The following is a 17,959-nucleotide window of genomic DNA, read 5'->3' on the forward strand; positions in this document are numbered from 1 at the left end:
AAAGGATTCTTTTGGTTTCCATGGTTTTAAGTCAGGGCAGTATAAATTACACCAGTATCTTTACTTTGGTACCATACATATACTGGTAAATTTTTATGTCCTGAAAACTTATCACCTTAAATAAATTATGACATACCTGTAGGACTGAACACTGTTCAGACATTAAAAGTCAAATTGTAAAACAACATGTGAGAAATAGAAAATGCCCGTAATTTATTACTAAGAGACTGAAACCAGACTGCTAAGCAGCCTGGCCCCATTTTTATCGCATGGCCCCATTTTTTATTTTAAATATATACATTGGGAAACCCAATCCAGGGAAAAGATGAAAGCAGGTTAACTGGGCAGCCTAGATGTAAATTTGGTACACTATGCAAGGTGACACCTTGAAAAATCTTTTTTGAAGAGAGAGCAAAATTGTTGTTGTTCATACTTCAAAGGGGGTGTGAATTAAACTCTATTCATACTGCCTGAATGGCACTGGAGTAAAAACAAAAGACCAAAATTGGGTTCCTCCAGTCTACACAAAGATATTTGGGTATGCATATCCAACTGCCAAAATACATCATCACTGCCCACTTAAGAGCAGGAAGACTGTGTCTAAGTATAGTTATTTGTAAAGGCCTGTATTAAGTGTGTATCTCATTAGATGTAAAGGCACCCGTAATGTACTTTTGATAGAACCCTTTCTGCATTTAGAGTTGGTGTCTGTTGAATGAACTTAAATTGTTCTAAGACAAGTATAGTAGAATTGATGGCTTTAATTTTTTAAATACCATCTCAGGTTTTCCAGAGAAGATTAGCAAGTCTTTAGCCTAATTACTTCTCTGTGTGTGTGTTTTGTGAAAAATAAATAAGTAAATAATTGTATCCCCTGGTAGGAAGCTGCAGTCTTAAAAGCTGTGGTTAGCTTGCTAAAGCATTGATTTGCAGACTCAATGATGCCCTCCTTGCAATTTAAGATGTGCTCTAACAGTTATGGTTGTAGGATGATAGATGCCATGAGAGTACATAAAGACCCCACAGATGGCTGCTTTCCTTATCTTTCTATTTTAAGTAAAAATTTCCCTAAACCACTGTCTGGTGAACTGCTGTTATCAGTTGGTAAGGTTCTAGAGAGAATGTCCCAGGAGACAGAAAATAGAAGCTGCCAGTTTCTTATTGCCTAACCCTTGAAACGGTACAACATCACTTCTGTCTTAGTTCAGTAATCAAAGTAGTTGAACAACGCAGCAGGTTCAAGACATAGGAGGGCCTGTACCTTGTATGAGAGGAATGTGAAAGAATTTGCACGCATCTTTAATCTTACACATTTGTGCGTGGACATTTTTATTTTCCTGTTAATGATGTGGAAAAAAGCATTTGTACTAAAAAGATATATAACAAGCATATAAAAATGTTTTTTAGTGTTACTATTGTATAGGAGATATATTACCTTATTTAAGGTTATGAAAGGTTATTTGATTCTAAGAAAAACACTTAATATATAATCACACTAGAAATGTGGATATGGCTAAAATCGTAATAGTGATACATGAATGAATGAACTTTGGGGAGTACTGTTTAGGGCAAGTTTATATGCTTAGAACCAAGAAGGAAGGGGTTATGGGAAGCATAGGTTCAAATAAAATATATGGTTTTCTCTAATTTGATTCACTCTTTTTTATTCTATCAGTCCAGTACCAACTATTATTTGGAGAAGAGCTGATGGAAAGCCTATAGCAAGGAAAGCCAGAAGACACAAATCCAGTGGAATTCTTGAAATCCCCAATTTTCAGCAGGAGGATGCTGGTTTATATGAATGTGTGGCTGAAAATTCAAGAGGGAAAAATGTAGCAAGGGGACAGTTGACTTTTTATGGTAAGTTTGCCTTCCCACTTTATCATTTGTAGTTCTACAGACCTTGGTATTAAAAGCGTAAACCAAGAGGTTTGCGTTCAGGCTTTTCAGAAAAGATTGTTTAGAATAGGACTGTGTAAAACCCTTGGTTTGCTGCTAATTAGCATTCCCTGGGTGATTCTGGGTGTGGAGAGTAAGGGTGGGGGACAAGGATGTTGACGGAGCAGAGAGGAAGAAATTAGGCTGAGGTGTTTGGGAGATGGATATTAGTGTGAACGCACTTGCAAAGGAACCGTGTTTCCTCTTGCCATTAAGCTGTAAACTTGATGCAGGAAACATTTTGTTATTCTTTCTTCCTAATTTATTTTTTTTTAAGCTGTATGCTTTTCTTCCTTAGAATTTTGATTTGGGGCTCATGTTAATTCTTTGTAATTGCTTCTATTTGATAGCAATTTAATGTGGTACCATGAACATTTCAAAATGCACAGTCCCCAAATTTAGTTATCAGAGTGGAGCATGACAAATCTCTCTCACCCCAAAGACTTTATGTGCAGCTGCTCCTATTCCAATCAAATCATCGGCATTGATCCAAACATAATATAAATGTGAAACTGCTAGCACGTGGTCGTCAATTTAGCCAATCTTGGAAACCCTGTTAGGGTGTCAATTTGAAATCCAAAAAGGGATTTCACTGGATAGGCATTTTGAAGGCAAATAGAGTTCTGCCAAATTGGAACATGCCTGAATCCCATCTTTCTGGGCATTGAAAATAAATATTGTAGGTTGATAATTATTCAAGAATGGCTTAAATACACAACAATATGTATTGAAATACTGAGAATAGCTCTTTAGGCACAAGTTACAGCAAAAGTTTTAAATGTTCTTATTTTTTGCAATAACAGATACCAAAAAGTCTATTTACTTCATCAGTTCTTCTTCTAAAGTATTTTGTTTTAAGATATAGCCAGATTTTGTTCATTAGTCATAAAATGTTCTTTAGAAACGTGATTGGAAACTGAGTGGACATTTTGAGTATCCGCTACTTTGCAGAGAACTCTCTCACGTGACCCTCAGCATTTGGTACTTAGATACCTGATATATGTGGGGAGGCAGAAGAGCCCACATGGTTCTAGAAGGTATTTCACGTGATGACCTGGGCAACAGTTGTTTGAATAAATTTGCCCACTTCTTTAATCATTCATCTTTCTTCAGCAATTATAAAGAACTAATTCTACTCAAGCCAAATGACGGAGTTGATATTTGATCTTTGCCTTTTCTTAAACTGTGATAGTTGATCCCGTATTTGATTGGTTAAAAAGCAAAAGACGCCATAGTTAACTGACAGGGAAAACATAGCACCAAGAATTACACATTTGTTTAGTGAGATGCAATTGATGTATTTTTCAAGTGTTTAGGGCACATTTTTCTCACCAGTGTGATAATTATTCCTTACATGTCAGATAAGAACAACCTGAAAATAGGTTAAAGGCCAATGTTTTTTCTCTTTTATTAGTTGAATAGACTTTTCAGTTCAGCTATGGTTGTTGCCAAGTGTTATTTGAGTTGCTCAACTAATTGAATACAGTTATTTTCATTTCCATGGTTTTCTTTTAAGTGAAATATCTGTTTTCAGTATGTTATGGAGGTATGAAATGTTCTGTAACCAGGAGTTGGCATAGTACTTCCTAGTGGGTCAAAGTTTTCCTCCACTGGAAAAAGAATACTCCAGAATTACCGTTGTAGAGAATCGAATTTGTCACTGGCCCTCAGCCTTGTGCAGTAAAATATTTTGTTTTGTTTTTTTCCCTTCAGGGATCCTGCCCTGAAAATCAGATTCTACCAGTGTTTCCCTTTTAAATGGAGTTATCTGTATCCATGCATGGGGGAAAAAGCAGAATGAAATTTGCCTGCTTTCTGTAGATAACTCAGCTTTTTTCTCAGTTGTCAACCACCCTTGGTGTTAGAAGCTTGTCAGATCAGTTGACTTTAATAGTGTTTGGCTGTTGTATCTATGTTTATTCTTTTGTTTTTCCTCAGCTAGCATATCAGTGACACAGAAATTATCGAACTGTTTTCATTGTCACAGGAGGGATTAATTATACAAAAGTGCTTGGCTGTCATTTTTTTTTGCCGCTCATTTTTTTGGTCTCTATTGGGTTTTCCCAATGCTGAGTGCCTAATATCCAGCTGTCTAGATCTCCAATTTAAATGAGTTATTATAATTAAAATCACTATGTAGATCACAAAAGGGGAGAAAATAGCCCCAGTCACTTATCCATGAATGTTCTGCCTTTGTCGACAAGAGAATTTCTCACAGTGTTAAGATGTGCTGTGCTCAGGGATTATAAACCATGGGTTTGAGTTTAGAAGCTTGCTTCTCTTATGGTTCCAAGTTATCTCGTTCCATTCATCAAAGTCTCCACATCAATCCTGCGTATGCTAACTTCTGATCTGGCTTAGCAAAATGGCAGTTTTCCTCATCTTGCATTGAAACCATTTAACCTTGCTCCCAAGGCCTGCTGGGTATGATTCCATTGCTCCCATCTTCCCTGTGTCAGCATGATGGAAGCCCCTGTTCCTGGTTGGTGTGCTCCCACTCTACCTGTGTGTTTAGATTTGCATGTGCTACTCCTGTTTCATATGTGTGAAGAATTAAAACTAGTTCATATATAAAACATTTTACCCTACCCTATCTTCCCATTTTAATTTTGCCATGACTTATACTTGACCAGTGTGATCTAGTCTTTGTTTTGTGTTTTATGGTTGACACACAATGTTACATTAGTTTCAGGTATACAATATAGTGACAGGATAAGTTTATACATTATGCAGTGTGGTCTAGTTTTAATCTGCTGTTTCAGACGTTTTTCAACGTAAAAAACTTTCTACAAATAGGTCTGTAATTTTCAAGAGTAAAATACAATGGGTCTTTGTTGCTAAAGGTAGACATTTTCCAAAGTTATTTTGATATATTATTAGTTCAACAAATATCTTTTTTCATTGCCTACATATTGTGGTGCATCCCGTTGGATGGTGTAGGGGCCGGCAGCACGAGGCAGTGAAAGAATTCACTGAAGGCAGAACAAAGGAGATACGAGCCTATTGAATACACTGCAAGGGAGCAGAGGGAAGGACATCAAAAGAAAGACTGTCTGCCACAAGGCGGTGGTGAGGGGCTATAGTTATAGGGCAGAGTGGGGAAATATGGGGAATGTATACAGCTTTCCCTTTTTCAGTAATCTTAGGAACTGTGCCTGGTTGTAAGTGGTCAGTTAGGGCCTATGGCTCTTTCGAGGTGATTTGCTTAATGAACTTGTTTGCATTCAGCTCAGTGGTCACTGTGGGCCCTTTTGCCTCAGTCAAGTTTCCATTGTTCAAGGCTGTTGCCCAAAAGAGGCCCCTACACATATTGCAGAACATATGGCAGAACATGTAGGCACTAGGGCTGCAGGACAAATCCCTGCCCTCAAAGAGCTTATATTTACTAGAAGTTGAAAGACAATATACTATTAAGCAAATAAATGAACTATAAAATTTCATATTGTGATAAGAATTATAATGAAAGTAATTAGGATGTGATAGAAAAAAAAAAAAAACAGGAGCAGAAGAAAGCCTTCATAAGATAAGGTCATTAGGGAAGACTAGTCTGAGATTTGAACTCTGAGCCAAAACTTGAAGGATGAGAAAGAGCCAGAGTTTTGAGGGAAGTACATTCCAAGCAGAAGGGAAGGAGTTGCAAAGGCCCTGAGACAGGAAACTACTTGACATGTTTGAGCAGCATCAAGGAAATCAATATAACAAAATCTTGGTGAGAAAGGACAAAAGTGTTGAAGCATAGGAAAGCAACAGATTATGCGGTACTTTATGAGCCAGGCACAGAGTTTGGGTTTTATTTTGAGTATAATGGGAAACCACTGGAAGATTTTAACCAGGAGAGTGATTTAATATGATTCTTGTCTTTAGAAGACCACGGTGGTTGCTTTGTGGTGAATAGATGATGCGGAACCCAGAGCAAACACAGGACAACCGATCAGGGAGCCATCTAGGTGAGAGATGATAGTGGCTAGGACTCAAGGAAGGAAAATAAATAGAGAGACTTGGATATATTTTGGAGGTACAACCAGTAAGACATTCTCATTCTAATGAATCCAGTTTGTAGATGGAACTGATTGCCAGAGTTTATGTAGCTGATTTAAGTTTACATAGTAAGACACAGAGCTAGGTTCCAAATGCCATGCTTGTTCCTTCATGCTGGAGGTTCTTGTACTTCAGTGTGCATCAGAATAACATGAAGAATTTATTAAAATGCTGAATATTGGGCCCTACCTTCACAGGTCCTGATTCTGTAGAGCTAGGGTGAGACCCGAGAACGTGCATTTTTAAAAAGTTGTATTTCAGGGGCGCCTGGGTGGCTCGGTCAGTTGAGCGTCCGACTTTGGCTCAGGTCATGATCTCACGGTCCGTGAGTTTGAGCCCCGCGTCGGGCTCTGTGCTGACAGCTCAGAGCCTGGAGCCTGTTTCAGATTCTGTGTCTCCCTCTCTCTCTGACCCTCCCCCATTCATGCTCTGTCTCTCTCTGTCTCAAAAATAAATAAATGTTAAAAAAAATTTTTTTAAAGTTGTATTTCAGTAACGCTGATGCGGTTTGTCTAGAGTCCACACTGTGTGAACCATTACTCTGTGCTAAGCTGTATGCAAGTGGTAGGTAGAGTGAAACTGAGATTACATTACACACAGGCAAAGGTGTTCTGGTTCTCTACAAAGCTACATAGCTCTACAAAGCTCGCTGTCACATCAGGCATTGTAGCCAGTCTACACAGACAAAGTAGAATGAGGGCGTTAAAGTAATTATCTTTGAAGAAGGGAAAGGAAAGTACAAAATGGATTTAATTCACTTGATAATTACTCATTTTTTGCCTCATTGTGTCTGTATAGTCACTTCCTTTTTTTTTTTTCACAAATAGACCAATAGTATTATAGTCATCATTTAGAAGAATGAAGTGTGAACTAAAAGAACCTGATATTTAATAGCTTTTGTGTAATTCCTCCTATATGTAACAGGTGTTAAGAGAGTAAAATCCTCTTCACCATTAGGAAATAGAGAATATAGTATTTGAGCAGGCTGTAATACATAGAATCCTGTCACGTTTGAGCTGGAAGGAACTACTAAGGCCAACCCCTTGATTTTTATAAGTAAAGAAAATAAAGCCCAGAGACATGAAATAACATACCCAAGATCATAAAGTGAGTGAGAATCAGAACCATGGCTACAACTGCCCTTTCTGTTATACTGCACATGTTATTTTTCCTGCCAATAAGACATTTTAATACAGTAGGTAAGGGGAAAATCCATTAATCATCCAGATACTTTTTCTCCATATTTTCCCACAACCAGTGTCATAAATGAAAACATCCAGATGAATAATTGCCTTGCTTTCTTCTTATTTTCTAAGATAATCAACTGATTGAGTCTGAATGAGCTCTTTTTATTTTCCATTCCAAATTACATATATAGCTGTATGTCTAAACCTTGTATACTATGGTCCTTTGGCTCAAATGGCAAAACTATAGGCTTGATGGCTGTGCAAATAGTGTTTGAGTATCTCTAACGTCATCAACAAGTGAATACAGAAGCATCATGCAGCACAGCATACTAATTTCCCCCTGGATATGCTACATGTATGTGATCTCTAGATAATATTCGGCCCTGCAAAGTGGCTTAAAGGACATAGTGACCAAAAGATGAAAACAACAGATAAGGTAATTTCGGAGTAGAGCAATAGTCTGTTTAATTGTCCTGGACAGAACTGATACTGAGACCCTCAGTTACTGTCAGTGCCACTAAAATGAAGTCAACAATTTTTGTTCCTTCTCTTTGTCTGGTAGTTCCATTAAATTGGCTTGCTGTAAATTTCAAGAGGTACATACTGAGAACGTACTGTGAATAAGGGTCAGTGAGAAGTAATGCAGAAGTGGGGACACAAGGTCCTTACCCCAAGAGAAGCTTCAGACTAGGGAAGAAAAAGTCACATCAAGGACAATATATTGAAATTCAATTCAATGTCTTCACTCGTTATTACCATAGAATGCAGAGGTACTGTTATAATTTTTATCCAGCAAGGAATACTGTTTAAATATACTTGTAGCAAGTTTTACATAAGTAGATTCATTTATCTGAAAGTTTCTGTGCTTATCTAAAGTAGGAGTTCTCAAACTTGTGGTTTCAAGATCCCTTTTCACCCTTAAAAATTATTAAATGCTCCAAAGGATTTTTGCCAGTATCTACCAGTATATCCCATATTAAAAATTAAAATAATTTAATTTAGTACTTTTTGTTTTTTATTTAAAAAAAATTTTTAATGTTTATTTTTGAGACAGAGAGAGCATGAGCAAGGTGGTTGGGGGCGGAGGGGGGGGTGTGCTGGTGCAGAGAGGGAGGCAGAGAATCCGAAGCAGGCCCCAGGATCTGAGCTGCCAGCATAGAGCCTGACATAGGGCTTGAACTTGTGAACTGTGAGATCATGACTTGAGCTGAGGTTGAATGCTCAACCGACTGAGCCACCCAGGCTGCCCCTAATTTAATACTTTATTTTAAAATGACCTGTTAACATAATTAACATATTTTAAGAAAACTGATTATATTTTTTCACAGAGAAATTAATAAGAAAAGAGGCATTGCTTATGTGTTTGCAAATCTCTTTAATGTCTGTTTTAACAGAAGAAAGCTGGACTCTTATATGTGCTTGTGTGTTCAGTCAGTCATGATGTATTGTTTTGGTTGAAGTATATGAAGGAAATCTCCTACAGATAGGTAGTTGGAAAGAAAAGATGTCATGGGCTCTCTGAAAGAGACCTAGGGAATCCTGGTGGTCCTTAGACCATACTTTGAGAAACACAGGTCCAAAAAATGCTCACATCACCACTGATGGTAAGGTTGCACATGTTTTCAGAACGTATAGATAGAGAGCATGGGTGTTGGAGGCAAGCAGGCCTGTGTGCCCATCCTAACTGGACCACTTTCTGAATTGAGACCTTACTATTTCTATGCTTCATCTGTAAAATGAGGAAAATTCCATTTAACCTACAGGTTATTATGGGGTTGAGAAATAACAAATATAAAGTGATGTTGATGAGATACCCCATAAATACATAGTGTCAGAGCTTGGTGGTATTTTGCTCAGAAGGTGCATAGGGGAAGGAGCAGGAAGGGATAAAATCAACCCAGTAAGACCAGATTCTGAGAATCACTAGGTAGTGATTAAGTTGAAAGTTAAAGGGAAATTAATCCATGTTAGGCTAGAGTAATAGCTTGTTTTTTGTGAGCAAAAGTGGGCTTAGTGAACCAGCTGTAAGGCCTTACAAAAACAATACAAGTGATGGCACAAATCAGGCTGTTTGTGCCAAATGAACTGTATGTGTTCAGAAGGATTGTGATTGGCCGATCGGGGAAGGCCTCATGGAGGAGCTGTTTCTTCAGAGTAAAAACAGGTTAGGGATGGAGGGAAGAGAAATATTCCAAGAAGAAAAAATGATAAGAACAAAGATACAAGGAAGAACTGACTTATTGGACTTGAGGATAAAGAAGACCCTTATTTGATGGCAGCTATGTATTTTCTGGGCAGAGGTGGAGAGAAAGTAAGAGAACTGGGTAGAACAAGATGGCAGAGTACTTTAAATATTAGCCTAAAAATATGAAATGGTGGTAATGTTCTCCTGGTATGTATAACATTTACAGTGTGCAAAGCACATTCATAAATTTTGTCCATTATCTCACACAGAGACTTAATTCCTCCAGTCACATCTGTTGTATTTATTAGTGAACACCTATTAATAGAAATATGCTTGCTCTTGGCTGCCTTCACATAGTCAGCTTTTATCTTTTGTATAGAGTTTATCATTGTTACCTTTGAGAGGCTTGTCCTGATGATATTGTCATTTCCAGAAGCAAAAGTACAGTACAGAGGTGAAGAGACCCTAAGTAGGGGTGTCTGAGTGAAGCACAAATTAACAGAGAACCTGGGAGACCCAAGAATTCAGTTAGTTCAAGATACAGTCTCAAGGGGCACCTGGGTGGCTCAGTCGGTTGAGCGTCCAACTTCGGCTCAGGTCATGATCTCGCGGTGTGTGAGTTCAAGCCCCGCGTCAGGCTCTGTGCTGACAGCTCGGAGCCTGGAGCCTGCTTCAGATTCTTTGTCTCCCTCTCTCTCTGCCCTTCCCCTGCTCATGCTCTGTCTCTCTCTGTCTCAAAAATAAATAAAAACATTAAAAAAATTAAAAAAAAAAAGATTCAGTCTCAAGACTTAGCATATTTTGGACACTGTCAAGCCCAGCCTCTCCTCAATTTAAATGTGTAAACAAGCTTTCAAACTCCAGGCTCCAAATCCAAGACAAGATTTAGATGGCTTCAGTGTAGTATTTTTCAAAGTACACATGTTGTTTAATCATTAAGTTCCTTTTTTTTACATCAAATTCTCTATGTTTAAAACAAAGCAAGCCTTCTCTAGTTGAAGAAAATACCTCCCAAGAGACCTCAAAGCTTTGCAAAATTGAATTTGAAACCCCCCATAGTAGGATGCTTTCCTGCCGCCATGTGTTGAGTGAACGAGAGCCTGAAGTCAGAGGATGGGAGATTAGATAAACGCTGAACAAAGATCAAATTTGGACCCTACCTTGGGACACAGTATAAGTATTGCTGGTTAAGCTGGTCTTTCCATTCAGTGACTTCTGCAAATGGGAAGTCAGGGGTTTCAGAGGAGACTATAAGGATAAGTTGGAATACCCTCTACAGTAAGGTTTGAAAGTGAATAGTTCAAGTGCTAGTGCTGGGAACATTTGGTTTCAAGGTGAAGATAATGAGAATATATCAGTGATTCTGTGAACAATCCAAACTTCCAGTCTGGAGATAAGGATTTGGGAAGCAGCTATCCATATTTATATCCATATCCATATCCAGGTGGTAAATTGAATCCAAGTGATTATCTTCAGGTTTATAAAACCCACTACTAATAAACTTCTTAAGCAATATTATTAGTTAAACCTCTGTATTCCCTGGAGCTGATTCATCTTCTCCAAGACTATGTAAGTAACCAGAAATAATTTCGAATGGCCACTGGATCATCTTTGCAATAGTGATTTAAATGCTTTTCCCCAGCATATGCTTTCTTTTACATTTTTAAATTTCTAAGTTCTAAGGCTCATGATGGCATTTCTTCTTATTAGAAATTTTTGGTTTTGGAGAATCAGAGATCTAGGTTGAGATGTAGATTTGAGAATTGTTTGGCCACTGAGTTCAAATTCAATCCATCAGCAGTATAAATTCTTATTGGATATGATGCTTACATGATTCCATTGGCTGGAATACACAAAGATTTAGGTAATTTCTGGCAGTTATTTTATAAAAGATTGAAATGAAAAGATTGTTCATCTATCCAAGAGACTAATGGTGTCACAAGGTCAAATCCTACATAATCATTTAACCTTATATTTGAATTTGTAGCTTGAGAACAAGATGAGATGTTACAGAGAAGGAATTCTTCTGTTTCAAATCTTGAAAGAACATGAATAGCCAAAATAGATGGTTTAATATGTGGATGTGATTCATTCTGTTTAATACGTGGGATCTACATATATTACCCAAAAAGGCATTTAAATACAACTTGGTTTCTGAAATACTAGTGCTATACCAACCTGTTCAGGTCTTACTTAAGAGTTACTATTTATAAATGGAATCATAAAAGGTAGTTAAAACTAGATACTAAGTAATAAATACCTTAGACCCATATGCATTAGCCAACATATATATACACGTTATATATGTATATATATATACATATGTATGTATATATATATATGTGTGCGTGTATATATGTATATGTGTATATATATATATATATATATATATATATATATATATATATGAAATCATGTTTTCATCATGCTCTAAAGTGGACCATTTGTTATCCAAAGACTTTGAACTAGGTGACCTAAAGAGATATGGAGAGATATAAACAATTTTCATCAGTCACAGACTGCATACAAGAAATTCACTCTTAGATCTGATTCATCCAGTCTAAGTGAGTGGCAGCAGAAATCTTCACTGTGTGGGCATTTGCCCTATAGATCTGCAACTGGCATGTTAAAAAGTAAGATTATCTCATTCTTTGCCATTTATATAATATGATATTCTTTTCCTGATCCTGGGCCCTTGTCCAGGTATCACCTCAAAAGGAATATGTTTTTATCATTTCACATTTGTCTTCTATGAATTAATTTTACTTAAAAACAAAGAAAGTATATGATGATGTCTTACATCAGCTGAATTAGTGTGTGATTTCACCTTGACCAGCACAAATAACTACCAGTGAGCATTCTTGTCAAGCACCTTAACTTCCATAAGCCTGTTGGAAGAGACAAAATGAGCCCATGGAAGTCGTCAGTTAGAACTTTGCAAGGTGTTTGCAAAATCCTCTCAAGACTCTCCCTGCCCTGCCCCATCTCTTTTTTTGAGTGTGGGATGGCAAGGCTTTGCTTCCATTCCAGGTTTCTATATTTTTGAAAGAAAGCAACGAATAAGCTCAAGTGTTGCAGGAAATCTGTGACATTGAAATCTCAGTCTTTGCACGTGGTTTTGATGTTTCCTTTTTGAACTACAACTTGACATTGCTTCATAAGTTACATTTGCCCTTCCATTTATTTTTCCCTCAGTCTCTTTGAAAAGTTTGGCTTAGTTGTTAATATTCCACATAGATTTCTGTAGCTTTTCTTGTTTGCTTTGTTTTCATGGACTCTGTGGGGGGTAAATATTCAGCAGGTTGAATGTGAAATCAGGCACACAACTGCCGTTAGCCCTATCAGGGTTACACATCAAACTCTCCAAGCAGAGAACAGAAAAGGTATCTACCTTTTGAGCTCCCTTTGCATGAGCAGCAGGAAGATACAGAACAATGGCAGACTTGCAGCTCTTTCAAGGATGAAGGTTATAACCTTTCGTTGAAATTAATGCTTGTTGATGTTACAACTTTTTTTTTTTTTTTGAAAATCGACCCTTTCAGCCTCCCCTCCTATGCAACAATGCATCATCCCCATCAGTAGAAGATTTGTAAAATTGTGTTTTGCTTCTTGAAAAACATGCATTTGTTTGTAGATGGGAAAAGGAGAAAGCAATATTTATTCAAGGACCTAGAGACCTCTGCTGGTAAAGTGACTTGTTGAGTGTTTTTCTAGTTTTGTTTATTAGTAAGTAGGTAAGATAGACAGCTTAGCCTCAACACTAGTAATTTCCTTTTGAATTAAATTATAGATGATTTGAAGCCTCACTCAATGAAGATTCTGAGGTCAAATCAGACAAGAGACATGTTAAGAATATTGAGTAGCACCTTCTAATTAAATACTGATAACAATTCTAACTATTAGGTTTCTGTTGGTAGGCATTACCCTACAGAAATTGTCCTGTGAGAAGGAAACATTCCAGAATGATAGCAGTGGTTCTCTTCTGCATGAACTTTCGACTAAAGGTCTTCTACTTAAGTACATTTGCCATTACAGTTAACAATAGCATGAATTGTGCTGTAGGCAAAGCTTGGTATTTATGATGACATTTTATGGAATGTGGAATTAACATTGTCTTTATTGAGAACAAGGAGAAAAAAAGCATGATTTCAACTGAAGCATGAGAAAAGTGGCATAATTTGGGTAGTGGGAGTGGTGTAGGATGGTGGGCTACCTTGAATTCCACAGTGGTAGACTGTGGGCAAGAGATGATTTCCTATGAAAGTTTTGGTAAAAATCAGGACTCATTCAGAGATTTGGGGTTCTGGAGCCATACTCTTGTGTATAACATTCTATCAATATGAAATAAGTCAATAGTAAACAATGATGTAGTCTAGAAGGAGAAAGAAGTCACAAAATTATCTATATAGTATGTAGGAGTGAAGTGTATTAGTTAGCGAGAGACTAAGCTGCTCTAATAGAGACACCCAAAAATACATTGGCTTAAAAAAAGTTTATTTCTTCCCCACATATTTCCCCCACAATCTGCTGGTGAGTCTGGGGCTACTTTGCTCTACAAGGTTATTCAAAGTCCAAGACTGATAAGTCTGCATTTTCATCCTTCGTAGCTTCTATCTCTGAGCCCAAGACTATTGCAGTTGTCACTTTTTTTTTTTTTCCCCATCAACGGTATGGGGCAATGAGATTTCGGGGCAAGTATCTTTCAGTAAACAACTTGAAAGTTGATCTCGGGGCGCCTGGGTGGCGCAGTCGGTTAAGCGTCCGACTTCAGCCAGGTCACGATCTCGCGGTCCGTGAGTTCGAGCCCCGCGTCGGGCTCTGGGCTGATGGCTCAGAGCCTGGAGCCTGTTTCCGATTCTGTGTCTCCCTCTCTCTCTGCCCCTCCCCCGTTCATACTCTGTCTCTCTTTGTCCCAAAAATAAATAAATGTTGAAAAAAAAAAAAAAAAAAAAAAAGAAAGTTGATCTCACTACTTTCACACAGGTACGCTGAGGTTGAACTTAGTCACATGGTTACCTCCAATTGCAAAGCAATCTGGGAAACATAGTGTGTATCTAGGAAAACATGCTCCCAGCCAGAAATGGTGGGGCAGTGTGGGATATTTCTCCTACAAAAATGGTAAAAAATAGCTACTTGGAGGAGAGGGACAGTTAATTTGGCCATCTGGCAATGCTGCTTTTATTTTCTGCCTTTAGCAATTAAAAGACCAGCCACATGGGCTGCAAAAACAGGACATTCAGAGTTGGACATAGAGTGGGTTGTCTTCTAAAAGTACCCCTGAACTCTTACCCAGCCTTGAAATATGCATAACACCTGGAAAAATAATTTTATTACAAGCCTACTTTTGTCCTTCGATTTCATGTGATAAAAATAGATTGAACATATACTGAATGTACATCTTTTCTTTGCTTTCTGAACTGCTATAGCTCAACCTAATTGGATTCAAGAAATAAACGATACACATGTGGCCATTGAAGAAAATGTCTTTTGGGAATGTAAAGCAAATGGAAGGCCCAAACCTACATACAGGTGGCTAAAAAATGGTGAACCACTATTAACTCGGGTAAGCCAACTGATGATAATCATATTTTAGTATTGACTGTAATGTTTCATGTGACCTCATTGTTATGGAAACAGGAAAATGATGAGTTATTTAGAAAATAATAAGCAACCAAGTGTTAATAGCAGAAAAAGTGGAAGTGAATGCAGTTGATACATAGAAACTCCATAAATCCAGTTCTTCAGCCTTGTTCAATTAAGCTTCTGTACAAAATCTTTGGTTTTCATAAATTAACATCTTTGGCTGTACAATTGGAAAGTCATGCAGAAAGTCTGGAACATGTAACTGTGCTAAGAAGCAAATTTGTATGTGTTCTATATAAGAGAGAGTAAGACCTCCCAGCATACAAATTCTCCTCTCAATGTGGTTTTGTTATTCTCTTCTGTTCGTGGAGACTTCTGGACAACAACGTGATGTCCAATAAGATCACCATCAAAACACCCATTCTGCCTCCAAACACGTAGTAATGGCATATGCAAATGCAAGATTAATATTTCTGATGCAACAGAAATAGAACAAAAACTGAAAGTGATTACTGCGACTGGAGGCACTAGACTGTAGGCCTGAGGGAAGGCAGTGGTACCTGAGAGCTTGGCTTTAAAAAAGCAAAAATCCAGGGCATCTGGGTGGCTCAGTCAGTTAAGTATTGGGACTGCAGCTCAAATCATGATCACATAGTTTGTGAGTTCGAGCCCAGCATTGGGTGAACACAAGTCCTGCTGTGGTTGAGCCCAACTTCTCTTTCTCCTTCTCTCCCCTTTCTGCCCCTCATAGGTATCTCTCTCTCTTTCTCTCTCCCTCTCTCTCTCTCTCTCTGGTCCTCACTAATTTGTGCCTTCTCTCTCTCAAAAAAAATAAAGAAATAAAAAAGCAAAAATCCTCTCTGGAGACAGGATACAATATCCTTGGAGTAAGGGCTTGGGGTGTGGATCTTCCCCACCTATTGCTCTCCGGTGAAAGAAGCAATCACACACAGTGGTGCAAGACAGGTGGAAAGTCTTGGGCCAGGATTCCCACTGGCTCTGGGCTGAGAGCTGCAGTAATTTGAGTGTCCTCACAGATCAGGACCTCACAGAATCCATGAGCAGATCTGCTTCTGGGCTGGTGACCCAGGGGATGAGGTAGAACAGCGACAAAACTGCTGATGGGAATAAAAACAAACAAAGAAAAATAACTCCTTTTCACAAATAAGCCTGTAAGCCAATATTCCAAAACATTTTCAAAAAGTTACTTTTTAGAAGTTTGAACCAAACAATAGAATGGTCTAACAAAGAAATAGGAATGAGTCTGTTTAGGATGCTGAAATAGTTAAATAAAGAACTTATGTCTATGAAAATAAACAAGATATTTTGAAAAGTTAAGCAGACTGATGTTTTTTTTTTTAAGTTTATTTATTTATTTTGAGAGAGAAAACACAAGTGGGGGAGAGGGAGAGAAAGAATACCAAGCAGGATCCGGGCTGACAGTGCTCCATCTGAATGCTGGGCTTGAGCTTATGAACCATGAGTTCCTAGCATGAGCTAAAATTAAAAGCTATATGCTTTAAAAAAAAAAAAAAAAGCTATATGCTTGGGGCGCCTGGGTGGCTCAGTTGGTTGAGCATTCGACTTCAGCTCAGGTCAGGATCTCATGGTTAGAGTTTGAGCCCCACATTGGGCTCCATGCTGACAGCTCAGAGCCTGGTGCCTGCTTCAGATTCTGTGTCTCCCTCTCTCTCTGCCCCTCCCCCACTTGCACTCTGTCTCCCTCTCTCTCTCTCTCAAGAATAAAAGCATTAAAAAAAATTAAAAAAATAAAAGAGCTGTATGCTTAACCACCTGAGCCACCCAGCCCCCCCCCCGACAGATAGACTTTAAAAGAAGAAAATGTTAATTTTAGAAATATGTAACCCCTGAAATGAAAATTCTATGCAGACTCTTCATTTTGTTAGGGGGAAATGATAGGTTATAATAATGTTTAAAAAGGATTTGGAAGGTGTGATTCTCAAACATTTAACAAGTGCTAACCTATCCTGCCACTTCAAACACGTTGCCTCATCTGGTATTCACAAGGAACCTTATGAGGTAAGTACTATTGCTATGCCCAATTTACAGACAAGGAACCCGCCTTGTTTGCCTGAGGTCAGAGCAGTTTGCCTAAGGTCATATCCATCTTTAGTAAGTAATAGAGCCAGGATTCAAATATTGAAGGTCTCCTGGATTCAGAACTAACTACCAAAGTTTGCCTGAATAAGGTTTTCAGAATCGGTTATATGGAAAATAAGACTTAAGGAAAAGGAGGGGGAGGGAATATGGCCCAAAGGGAAGAAAAGTCCAAATGCTCTTTGAAAATAAATACTTCAGTAGTCACTGTCTTTCTTTGTGTTTTCTAAAAACAGACTCTGAGGCAGACATTTGTGTTCAGGAGGTATGCTGGGAAAGCTCTCAGAGCCTCACCTATGAAGGAGTCAGAGAAGCCAGACTGGGCAGAGGTTAAACAGTGGTGCAGTTCCAATATAAGCCTACAGGGGGAGCTCTGGAGCAGAAGGCCCTTCAGAGGTTCCCAAGTTAGAGGCAAAGGGCGGGGGGCGGCCTTTGTACCACTGCACCAACCAGGCATTGAATTTGGGAAGTTCTTTCTGCCAAAAGCATTACCCAGAGAGAGGGACCCAGCTGTGAGCAGTCATCAAACTTAGCAGCTTAAAGAGTAAATACCTTGGTTCTGAAAGAGCATCTGGAAAGTACTATGAGAATCTGCTATGAGAGAGGAGACATTGACATAATACAGGAATGCTCATCTAAGGGAGCAGACCCTGACAAAGAACTAGGAATGAAGCAAGGGGAGAGGGCCTTAATAAGAATGAGGAACAATTGTGTCCAATTTAAACTTTTCCTGTGGTATTTTCCTACTGAACTCAAATGTTCCTGAAATTTGACATTTTCCTCAGGCCCCAAGTTAAGAGGCAGGTTTTCATACTCAGATTTCCTCCACCGTAGGCGGCCCAGTGAAGAGTGCCTGCTGTGAGCAACGGTGGGTCATCAGTGCACACAAAGCAGAAAGGGGACTGTCGCC

General features: G+C 38.5%; 1 protein-coding gene across 8 annotated transcripts in view; it reads left to right on the top strand.

Annotated features, from left to right (window-relative positions):
• The window catches only part of CNTN4 (contactin 4), a 901,803-nt gene that overhangs the window by 737,453 nt on the left and 146,391 nt on the right, over positions 1–17,959 (top strand). For all 8 annotated transcript variants that reach the window (XM_045493589.1, XM_045493588.1, XM_045493585.1 and 5 more), the window contains 2 exons: positions 1,676–1,860; positions 14,775–14,911. In XM_045493589.1, the coding sequence (XP_045349545.1) occupies positions 1,676–1,860; positions 14,775–14,911 (322 nt within the window). The remainder of the gene's footprint in view (positions 1–1,675; positions 1,861–14,774; positions 14,912–17,959) is intronic.

Source organism: Leopardus geoffroyi, chromosome A2 (assembly GCF_018350155.1).
Source record: "Leopardus geoffroyi isolate Oge1 chromosome A2, O.geoffroyi_Oge1_pat1.0, whole genome shotgun sequence".
In the NCBI taxonomy this organism is placed as follows: Eukaryota; Metazoa; Chordata; class Mammalia; order Carnivora; family Felidae; genus Leopardus; species Leopardus geoffroyi.